This window comes from Eschscholzia californica, unplaced genomic scaffold, assembly GCF_041429995.1.
Source record: "Eschscholzia californica isolate CP2 unplaced genomic scaffold, dmEscCali1.0.p SCAF_5, whole genome shotgun sequence".
NCBI lineage: Eukaryota > Viridiplantae > Streptophyta > Magnoliopsida > Ranunculales > Papaveraceae > Eschscholzia > Eschscholzia californica.
This window is the reverse complement of record NW_028238472.1, coordinates 27,048,680-27,059,531: the sequence shown is the minus strand read 5'-3', so window position 1 is coordinate 27,059,531 and position 10,852 is coordinate 27,048,680. Positions and strand designations below refer to the sequence as shown.

At 37.1% G+C, this 10,852-nt stretch overlaps 1 protein-coding gene and 1 long non-coding RNA gene across 3 annotated transcripts; one reads left to right on the top strand and one right to left on the bottom strand.

Annotated features, from left to right (window-relative positions):
* Positions 1–1,098: 1,098 nt before the first annotated feature.
* On the top strand, positions 1,099–5,392 carry LOC147538049 (BTB/POZ and TAZ domain-containing protein 4-like). Of its 2 annotated transcripts, none has more exons than XM_086643732.1 (6): positions 1,099–1,673; positions 2,653–2,935; positions 3,217–3,347; positions 3,942–4,248; positions 4,351–4,664; positions 5,096–5,392. In XM_086643732.1, the coding sequence occupies exons 2-6, from the start codon at positions 2,672–2,674 to the stop codon at positions 5,235–5,237; spliced, it is 1,158 nt and encodes a 385-aa protein (XP_086499858.1). In that variant the 5' UTR covers positions 1,099–1,673; positions 2,653–2,671; the 3' UTR covers positions 5,238–5,392. The 2 variants fall into 2 exon arrangements, with proteins under 2 accessions (XP_086499858.1, XP_086499859.1); XM_086643733.1 differs by having other exon boundaries at positions 1,671–2,245.
* LOC147538048 (uncharacterized) lies at positions 3,959–6,222 on the bottom strand. Its single transcript, XR_015226079.1, has 2 exons — positions 6,107–6,222; positions 3,959–4,849 (listed from the first exon to the last, which is right to left on the bottom strand). It is a non-coding gene; the product is annotated as an uncharacterized LOC147538048 (long non-coding RNA).
* Positions 6,223–10,852: the final 4,630 nt, after the last annotated feature.

The following is a 10,852-nucleotide window of genomic DNA, read 5'->3' as shown; positions in this document are numbered from 1 at the left end:
CAATTCTTTGCCCGGTATGGCTTTGTAAGAAGATAACATATCGGTAGAAAGCAGACCCAATGATTCAGCTTCGATCAAATTCTGAAGGTGAGTGACAAGTTCCTGTTCGTCATTGGTTGTTTTCCCTGATCTTTTCCTTAACTTTCCAATTTTGTTTCTTTATCTTCTTTGGGTGGTATAGATGTGAAACAACTTTGTATTGCGATTTCCATTTTTGGCCCATTTGAGTTTGGAAAGTTGGTCTACTTTAGTATGTTGTATTTCTTCCGGGAGAATGATTTGTTCATGCAAATCATATTCAATGTCAATAGTATTGGTAGTTGAATATTTGTGTTCACGGGGGATTAAGAAGTTGGGTGCTTCTAAAGGCACCGGGCTAATAGGCTGTTAACGAGCGGCCATTTCGTTGACTTGGGTCAATGATCATTGACCGAATTCTCTATAAGCACCAGTTTTTAACGTGGGTGACGTTCACCTTCGTTTGCTTCTTCCATCTTCTTCCAGAACAAAAGGAAGCTCTATTCCTTTTCAAAATAAAAATCGAAAAACATAAAAAATCGACGACCCGAAGGGCAAAGGACCATTCGGATCACCTAATCCGTCCGGTCCTCTCTTAGGTCACAGATCCAGTGATTCGAGGCCCTATAGAAGGGCCAACAAATCACATGATCCATGACTTTTTAAGACTCTAACAGAACACTGTTAGAAAGTCACGGATCTCTGGCCTTGTTTGGTGACACACACGGATCCAATGATTAGTGACTTGGAAGATCGGGACGGACTGGACGAGTTCGTCTGAGCCGTAACAGAGGCATCATATAAACTAGGGTCACGGACCTCTGGATCTGTGTCTGAATGGAAGATCTTGACAGAAAACTCTCTAAATGTGTTCAAAATTGTAGCAAACAACATTCTAAACATGTTATACTATTCTATTGATGTCCACAACCATTCAAACAACAAATTAATTCAAGAAAATAATAAAAGTTTAGCGTTTTTGAACCAATCTTAAAGGAGCAAACGGAGTTTGATTTCTACTTCGTCTTCACCAAATGTTCGTTAACTCTTTATCTTAGAGAGTAAAAGGACTTATTATGAGAGATTAAGTGAGGAGATTGATGGAGGTTTTTCCCCAAATTTGTGTTTCAAAATCTGAAATGTGAATGGAGGTTAAGGTTAGGTTAGACGAGGTCGGGTGCTTACAGATTAGGCCGGTACTAACAGAGAAAATAGCTGTTGGGCCTGGTGCTAATAGAGCCCGTCCGCTTCCGCTGACAGCCTATTGGCCCAGTGCCTGTAGAAGCTACCTATGAAGTTTGAAATAGAAGTTTTGAACTGATCGAATAAAAAAACAAATCCAGGAAGGCAAAATCAACAGACGGTTTGATTCCAAACGAAACATCTAAAACCTCATCTCCAAGAACTTCGGTTTCGGAGAATCCAAATATAGTTGGGGTTTAATTTTGATCTTTTCTTATTTAATGGAGAAGGCTATTCAATTCATCTTCTTTGGTAGCTGTTCTTCATGGTTCAGCTCTACCCACCCAAACCCTAAATCCTTCTTCTTCATCTCATTTCAGATTAAATTCCAAAACCACTTTTTGATTTCCATCCAAATTCTCGACTCTATCCTCATATTTCAGATCCTAATATTTTCTTCTCTCCTTTTCGAGGTAATTGGAAGTTGCTGATTCTCTTTTCCCTCCTGAATTTTAAGGCCCCTCTCTCTCTTTGTTGTTATTTGCATTTTCTAGGTTTAAAGTATTGAATTTGTTTTATATATTCATGAAACGTGTTACCATATAGAGTACAAAGATAGATGATCAATAATCTATTACACAAAACCTAATTCTCAATTTTGCTAAAAAACAAAAGAAAAATGAAACAATCAAGGTTCATCTGCATGTTTGTTTTGGCTTCTGTGGTTTCAAAACTGAAAAAAAACTCCAAAACAACAAATGTCAAAAATTGGGCCCTAGCAGATGGAAGGATTCATGCTGCTTTTAGGAGATTTTGACACCTTGAATTTAGCTGTGACTTTTTTTGGTTTCTTTAATTTAAGAAAGATTAAAATCAAATCCTCATTTTAACAGTTTCAAGAATAAAACCTCGGGGAAGGGGGTTTCTTGGATCTCCCGTATTTCTTTCATTTAGTTCTGTGAATTTGCAAATTTTGAACCCAAACCTCAGCAATCACTTGAGGTAATGAAAGAAGATTACCTAAAGAAGTCCTGAACCAGAAAAGGTTTGCAAATTGATCATTGTTCTTTTATCGTTTGTTTCTTGTAGTTTGTTTAGTTCTTATTTTGATTTAAATTTTCAGTTTTTGAAAACCATTAGGTTTGTTGATCAATTATCAAGTTAAAAAAGTGAAACAAAATGTGATCGATTTGATGAATTGGAGGTAAATGATGAGATAGAGAGAGCAATTTGATGGTATTTTACCAAGTTTTACCCAAAAGTTGAATAATTAAGATAACTTTGTATATCTGACTTTCAGGCATTAGGATATTAGACGATCTTGTTAAAAATAATTGAATATTTATTGAAGTTCATACTTTTTTGCTTAAGTTGTGTCAAATTTTGACACAAACAGATATATTTTGTGCTCGCGAACAGATGTCAATCTATCTATTACTTATCTCTATGCAGGAGGAAAGCTGAGAAGTTGATGGAAGAGGATGGAAGTGACTGTGAAAGATCTTCTCCTCTTATAAAGAGTTCTTCTCCGAACCCACCTCCACTTCCTAGACCATGGATGAGTATTTACTGTAGAAAAGGGTTATTTCTTGATGGAAGACCATTAAAGGGACAAAGTTGTGTTTTAACAGCAACAAGGAACTTGTGGGAACGGATGTTTAATGAAAGTTATAGAACAGATGTTGCGATTAATACCGATGAGTCTGGTGTGATTCATGCACACACTAGTATTCTTGTAAGTTAGTTCTTCTCATAATGTATGGATCATGAAAATGAACTTAATTTATTGTAGTTCAGTGAAGAACTGAATATTATTCTAACCGGTGTTAATACACCAATTCTGATTTCTTATAATGGAGAAGCTATTATATTATAATCCGATTAGTCATGCAAGAGAGTATATTAGTAAGAGGAAGTTGTCACTCATTTTGTGACAGAGATTGAGAGAAGTTTATTTTGGCTCCTCTGTAAGGTTGTTACTAATGAATGTCATTTTCTTTTCATATATTCCAATAGGGGATGGCTTCTCCAGTGATGAAGAATATGTTAAAACAGTCAAAAATCCGTGGTCGTCGACGATCAATCTCCATTCGTGGTGTTCCTCATCAAGCAGTTCGAGTTTTTATTCGCTTCTTGTATTCTTCCTGGTAACCATTCCCATCATCCTAATTGTCATCGTTTGCTTGTGTCTTGAGTGTCTAGTCAATTGAGTGCAGTAGTATATTCTGAGTACCCCTTACTTGAACTTGGTAGCTAGCAAGGTGTTTAGAGAAAGAGGGAGAGAGATAGTTGATTACACTTATAACAGGTATAAAATTTATGCTTCATGGCCGGGTATCTCTCCTAGTAACACCCCGGATATTGGACTCAGGACCAAGTCCCGAGCCCAACTGCTCAGATTTAGGAGTGTATGCTGTTTTCTAGAGGCTCAACTCTTCCGTCTATTTGTTAAGGCTTTCAGACGAGAGAGAAAGTCAATCACAGGTAAAAAAATGTATAAAACTTACTTCCCAGTCTTGAGCCAGATACTTAGGTTTAGGTGTTCATGTCACTTTAATTGGAACATCGGCAAAATTCTGCTATCTCACCTTTTAAGCAACTGAGTTCTTAGCTGGTTGTTGTAGATATCAGTTCATTCCTTTGTAATAGTTCTGATATTGTATTAGTAGCAACATTGCTCTTATAGAACCATGGATTTTTTTCTTATTGTGGTACTAAGTTAGATCATATGTGTCTATCAGTTATGAGCAAGAAGAGATGAACGAATTTGCACTGCCTTTATTGGTACTATCACATGTGTTTGTGATTCCTTTATTGAAGCGAGAGTGTGAGCGATGCCTAGAGCATTGTTTGCTCACAACAGAAAACGTAATTGACATTTTCCAGCTCTCATTACTCTGTGATGCCCCTCGCCTCAGCCTATTCTGTCATCGTTTGATCATCAAGAACTTCATCGCCGTTTCCTCCACTGAAGGATGGAGAGTTATGAAGCAAAGCCATCCTGTACTAGAAAAGGAGCTTCTTGAGTCTTTGATAGAAGATGATTCGGTAAGTTCGCAAACTACTTCACATATTGCCTTTCCCTTGCGTAGAATTATTGCAAAATTCAGTCATAAAATATATATTCATATCGTCAATTTCGGTTTTCAGAGGAAACAAGAACGGTTAAAGAGACTAGAGCAGAAGAAGATATATTTACAACTGTATGAAGCAATGGAAGCCCTTGTTCATATATTTAGAGATGGATGTCGAACTATTGGTCCTCATGATAAGGTTCTAAAAGGGGATCAACCACCTTGTAGTTTTGCCGCTTGTAAGGGGCTAGAATTGCTCGTGCGCCATTTTGCTGGATGCAAGCTTAGAGTTCCAGGGGGTTGTGTCCATTGCAAGAGAATGTGGCAGCTGCTAGAACTACACTCTCGTCTTTGTGCCGAACCGACGAAGTGTAGGGTGCCATTATGCAGGTACATGCCACTCATCGATCATTCTCCCACTTACCCTGATCTAAAATTTATTTATTTCCGAGATGGTGTTTGTTTCAATGTCAGATCTGATATCTGACTCCAGACCAGAACTGTCACAAGCAAGATTTCAGACTGCTTGTTTTTTGTCTGACTTGTGCCCTAATTCGTCTGAATGGTTGATCATGCTGATTTGGGATCACATAAAGTAAGTCCAAATTAAGAGCTCATTATAGTGACTTGTGTTCCCTAACCAAGACAAGTGAAACTCAGACTATTCTGATTTAGACATGTCAGACAAAGTCAAGTAATCGGGAAAAATAAATACAAACACTGCCTTTTGTTTTCTTGACTTAAAACTGTTTTAGTTTCTAGCTTTACCTTTTTAAGTTCAATAACATAGCATAGGGAACATTAAAATACTTTCATTGTAGGAATTTCAAAGAGAGATTGCAACAGCAGAGTAAGAAAGACGAGGTTAAGTGGAAATTGTTAGTCCAAAATATATTGAGAGCGAAGAATATCTATGGAGCATCCTTCTTCTCATCGGCCACTGCCATTAATGCCTCAGATTAATGTATCTGGTTTGTAACAGAAGTTCAGATATCTTTTATGGGTGGTACTGTCAAGGTTTGTAAGAATCCTTGCAAAAGTTCAGGTTATGCTTGTTGTATATGACTTTGTAATTAATGAAGCATAGATTCACTTAATTCCAAGTTACTATTCTGAAATTTTCTTAATAGCAAATGGAAATTCAGAGTTTCTAAGAACAGGTAGGCAGGTAGCTGTGGCTTTGATCTATTTTTTTGAACAAAAATAACATTGTTATAAACCATCTGATTGCCTTTTTAGAACATCTTTTCCAGTATGGGGCAAGCACTCACATCCTAATGCAAAACCCAATCTCTCAAAACTATAACCTATTCAGCCGAACCAACTACCAAGAGATATAACACATATATTAGCATAAAAAATGTTGAAATGTATTTGCAAAAAACAGTTTGGGTCCTTTACACAAGAGGAAGTCAGATTTAGATCATACTCAACTACCAAGAGATATAACACATCTAGGGACAAATTCAAGAGAAATAGTTAACAATTTGGGTGGGGAATCTTTTCAAACAGGTTACTAGCATAACTCAGATATGTATTTGGTTGAAGAAATAGTAATCTTTAACATCAGGGGGTTTGAAGATGAAATCTATCTCAAATGTACAGAGTAATCCGATGTAAGATAGATCAAGAACTAATCATAAGAAACAATCTATGAAGTCAAGAAGTTTGAAGATGAAAAAATATCAAATATAATCTATAATCAGGGGGTTTAGAGACAAAAATATCAAGAAATTGAAAGACTAATCAAATGTAAGATAGAGTAATAACACATAATTCATCTAATCACAACAAGTACAACCAAAGCTACAAAAGTTTTAAGAAGATTTTACCCACAATTGATGATTCTTTTCGCTATACACCTTCGAGAGAAGCAATTTTTGAGACAAAAAACCCTAGTAACCTACTTGGTACATATCTCCAAATGAATTTGGTGAAAATTTGGTACAGTCTCCCACAAAATTTGGACGTTCAAAAATAAAAAATCTTGAATTTGTGGATTTTTTTAATGGAAAAAATAATGCTGCATAAGCATTTTTTTTCAATTTAAGAGTGTTGCACTGGAGAAGTCCTTCAAATAGAGGATCTCAATCTCGGCGTATAGGATTTTTAGAGGTTCTTTTGAGTTTTGCATTCGAGATGCTCCTAACAACCCCTTTGTTGATTAGGACTCTCGTGAAGGAACACCGCCAAGGTTACCACATACAGAAATAACTAAACCGTTACTTATCAAATAAACTCGAGATTCAAATAAACTCGAAAACTCGGTATCTAGCTTGTTTCTAGCGTTTGGCTGCACTTCTTATTGGACCAGATAAAAAGTTAAAACAGTCACAAGATATGAATAATCAGACCAAATAAACATGTTCAACAAAAAAAAAAGATCAAATAAACATTCTAAAAAAGACTATCAAAAGAATGTAGACAAGTGTTATAAGGGATGTGGATGCCCATAAAATTATTGGTATAAGCATCTGTCTTGGGTGCTTTTAAGATTACCTTTCTCTTACCGAACAAATACTAGAATGCCCACTATTTTCATATAACCACCTATATGTGGTGTCACACATGGGAGCTCCATATGCAAAGTGTCATCTTGGTTGTGACAACACATCATGCAAGTAACAACACATGAGGTTATGTGTCACCATTCTACAACTCCATATGCAAAGTGTCATCGTGGTGGTGACAACACACCATGCAAGTGACAACACATAGGGTATGTGTCAACTTCCTATTACTTCTGTCACCCTATAAATAGATGTACTTGGTGTATTGTTTGGATGAATTGGTAAGAGATGGAAAAAGTTTAGAAAGAATTCATCTAATAAAGTTTGGTTCAAGTTTATCTCTTTTGTTTTAGTATAGCTCATTACCTATATCTCTTCCCCTTCTCTTAATTCCATTAAGTTGCATGCAAATATCAAGACACAAAGGAGAAAATAGACCGACAATTTACAACAACAAGAAAATTGATTATGTGCTCAACAATAATTACTATGGCTCAAAAGTATATTTGGTGCATGTAAGTCTTCCATTTTTTCGCACAGTGTCAAGTGCGTAATATAATCAGGAAATTGGACGGCAGATCTAATTTTAAACTTTTTTAGTTAAAAAAACAAGTTATATTTTTTTGTTAGAAATCCAAATTCTGTAAAAATCCAAATATTTGTATTTTGTTTGGTTAAAAACCCAATATTTTTTACAAAGGGGTTGCAAGACATTGTAAAGTGTCGTAAGGCGCTCCAAAGCTGTTGCGAAAAAGTTGTAAATTTGTCATATGACATTGCAAAGATGTCGCAAGGCGTTGCAAAGCGGTCGCAAGGTGTTAGAAATTAAAAAAAGTAATCAGGGAGCGGAAGACTAAAAAAAAATTGACCGATCCTTTCTAAACAAAAACTAAATTGTGTAGGGTGTTTTGACTAAATTTCTCATAATTACGAGAAAAGAAGCTGGTAATTTTGCATCTTTCGTCCTTATGACTCGCCTCTTGATGCAGAACACTACTCTACAATCACAACGACTCATCTCTTGATGGAGAACACTACAAACACTTGGAATTTTAATTAGATTTTACTTATAATTTTACCGCACACCTAAAATTCTAAGGGTAATTCCACCCAAAATCTAACTATATTTGGAAAATGGATAAAAGAAATCTGAAACGATTTTATTTTTCGCCCTCTAAAATCAGCTTCTTGCGCTAGGTTTGGTCTTTTATACGTTTGACTCACGACATCCCACATCATTTTCAAATAAGAATGAAAAATTACTTAATTCACTATTTTCTAAAGAAAATCTAAAAAAAGAAAGAGAGCTTATACATTGGATGTGATAAAAAAAACAAGCATATAATAAGGTTAACAAAATTACATGAAAATAAAAGCAAAAATAAGTTAAAAAAAAAACAAAAGCAAATGAAATTTAAAGTGAAGTTGATTCTTCCGCTATCGTGGTAGTGTTAGAGGGCATTGTGATTGTTAAGAGACGAACAAAAGACTTTCGCAGAAAGTAGTAGAAACGCTATGAGGGCATAGTGGTGGAACTGAGGACGGGATTCCACTTATATCAACCTCTGTCCAACTACTCTTCTTCCAGTTGTAACAATAAATAGACACACATTTCTTCTTCCGGAGACCCTGAACAACTGATGTTACGAAAATCTTATCATCTGATCCTACAAAAGTGTGAAACTTAAAATATTGATTTTTCTCCCTATGGAGAGGCCGTGTGATACTACTTAATTCAATCCATCTTCCATTCTTCTTACGGGAACTAGTAGAGGTTCCATTGCTCTCATCATTCTTGTCCTTGTAATCATTATCTTCGTATATGTACATCTTGAACGTACAACTGTTCAATTTAATTACCATAACTAAATTTCCATCCAGTTCTAATAACATAACAACGTCCGCAAAATATCTACATCGGTCAAGGGCATATACCTGATCAAGAATAAAATCAGGGACAGTGATTGTTCTAAATTTTTCACTTCCTACATCAAATGCCACTAAGCATACTGGACGGTAAGCGGTCCAGTAAATAACACCATTGCATAAACAGAATCATTGCATGGTGTATCCGGAGGGACATCTTTGATCCTTCTCCATCTATTATTGTTGTTGTTATATTATTACCTTGGCACCCAATGGTCAATACTTCACAAACATCGTAATTGCGTAAATCATCTGACCACATTCCCCACACACACACCAACTTGTGTTCATTAGTGGCAGGATCAAAACCGAATCCGTAGTTGGCCAAACCATGTAGATAGTTTTTCCCTTCTCTCAATGATGAGTGAAACCAACGTGATACTTGTCCAGTACAGATATTGCGTATACGAGCACCGGGTTTTATATAATTATCAATGAGACAGACTAAGCCGTTTAGAGGTTTTGAAATGATTCTGTAAGAATTTGATTGTATCTCCCTTACTGTGTCAACAACTAGTTTCAGTTTTGTGCCATGGCCATTGGGGACATCGTTGTTGTCTACTGGTTCTTCTTCTTCAAACAAGAGGTCTTCTGTAATGTGGTATTCGAAATATGGCCAAGAGTCGTAATACGTGGTACCTAGTAATCTGTTCAGCGCTTCTTCATGCGCCTTTGTGCGTGGTAGAGGAACGACAATAAATATGCGAGGTGGAAGGCTTTTTCGAGAACGGGTAAGGTGTAAATCAATCAATTGTTGATCTTTCTGAATCACGAAACACCAATACTTACAAACATATTTGAAACGAAAAAGGGATTTCACTGGAAGCCTGGTAAGTATCTCAAATATCAACCAATCATCCTTAACTTATAGTATATCTACTACTAATACCACTAGTAGGATTGGCTGAAGAGGTAACATTACTACTAACCCTCTTCTTCTTATTGTTTGGGCTCCCCCCATGTTTAGATTTCTTTCTTTTGAACATTGTGTTGGGTTTATACAATGGTTGAGCCCATTTGGGTGATTCCTTGGTTGGGCCCATTACCATCTAATAATTAATTGAGAAGTGAGCCTCACCCACTCACTACTAGTCAAGACAATTTGTCTTCTAGTTAGCACATGGGTGGGGTCCACCTCTAGATATAAGATGGCATTCAAAGCTCTCTTTCTCTAGACAATTAATGTCCCACATCTCTCAACTAGTGAAACTAAATGTGCCTTATAATAAGTTGCTTGACAACTCATTGTAAAGCACATGGTGGAGTAGAGAAGGCTCCCACACGCGCGCGCACACATGTGAGGCATTTGGGCTTTTAACCTATTTGGACCACTTGGGTTATTTGGGCTATTTGGACCTCTTGGGTTATTTGGGCTATTTGTGCCACTTGGGTTGTTTGGGCTATTTGGGCTTATGGGCCTTTGGGCCTTTGGGCCGTGGCCCGTGAGCCCGTGGCCCGTGAGCCCGTGTGCCCGTGAGCCCGTGTGCCCGGGTGCCCGTGTGCCCGGGTGCTCGGGTGCTGGGGAGCTTATAGTGAAAAGACTCTTTTGCCACGAAGAGTAGTTCACTCAAACTCGGACTTTGACTAAGTCGGCGGGATTAACCTAATCAGTATTTGAGTATATCTCTAACTGATTTCGTAGGGTTAATCAGTTTCCGAGTTTATCTCCCACTCCCTTAACTTCTCTACCACGTTTCCTAGGCGGTTAGGGTTTTCTCAGAGGCTATATATACCGGCTGAACTCAAGAGAGAAAACATACAACTCAATTTCGGCTATCTTCCTCTTTCTGATTGTTAAAGCTTTAGAGTTCTGTTATCTCCATTACTATCTCTGTTAGTGCAGACAGAGGAAGTAAGCTGTGGTCAATCCTTGGGGAGTGATCGGAATAAAGTAATTAGCACCCCGGTTACTCCGAAATCACTTTCAAGGCAGTGGGCTCCATACCACGACACAGTGAATCAGTTGTTTTCTATCCGACAGTTCCATTGATCTACCCTAGTTTTCCAACAATTTGAAAGTGATTTTCTGATCAATGGCTGCTGTTAATCTCAAAACCCTACCTGATATGTCAAAGATGATCCCTCTTGATGGAACTAACTACAAGAGGTGGTCACAGAAGCTGCTTATCTTCTTCGAACAAC

Coding starts and splice junctions, on each gene's coding strand:
- LOC147538049 (XM_086643732.1), top strand. CDS start 2,672: ATGGAAGAGGATGGAAGTGACTGTGAAAGATCTTCTCCTCTTATAAAG. Junction 3,348..3,941: donor CGCTTCTTGTATTCTTCCTG/GTAACCATTCCC, acceptor TGTGTCTATCAG/TTATGAGCAAGAAGAGATGA. Junction 4,665..5,095: donor TGTAGGGTGCCATTATGCAG/GTACATGCCACT, acceptor CTTTCATTGTAG/GAATTTCAAAGAGAGATTGC.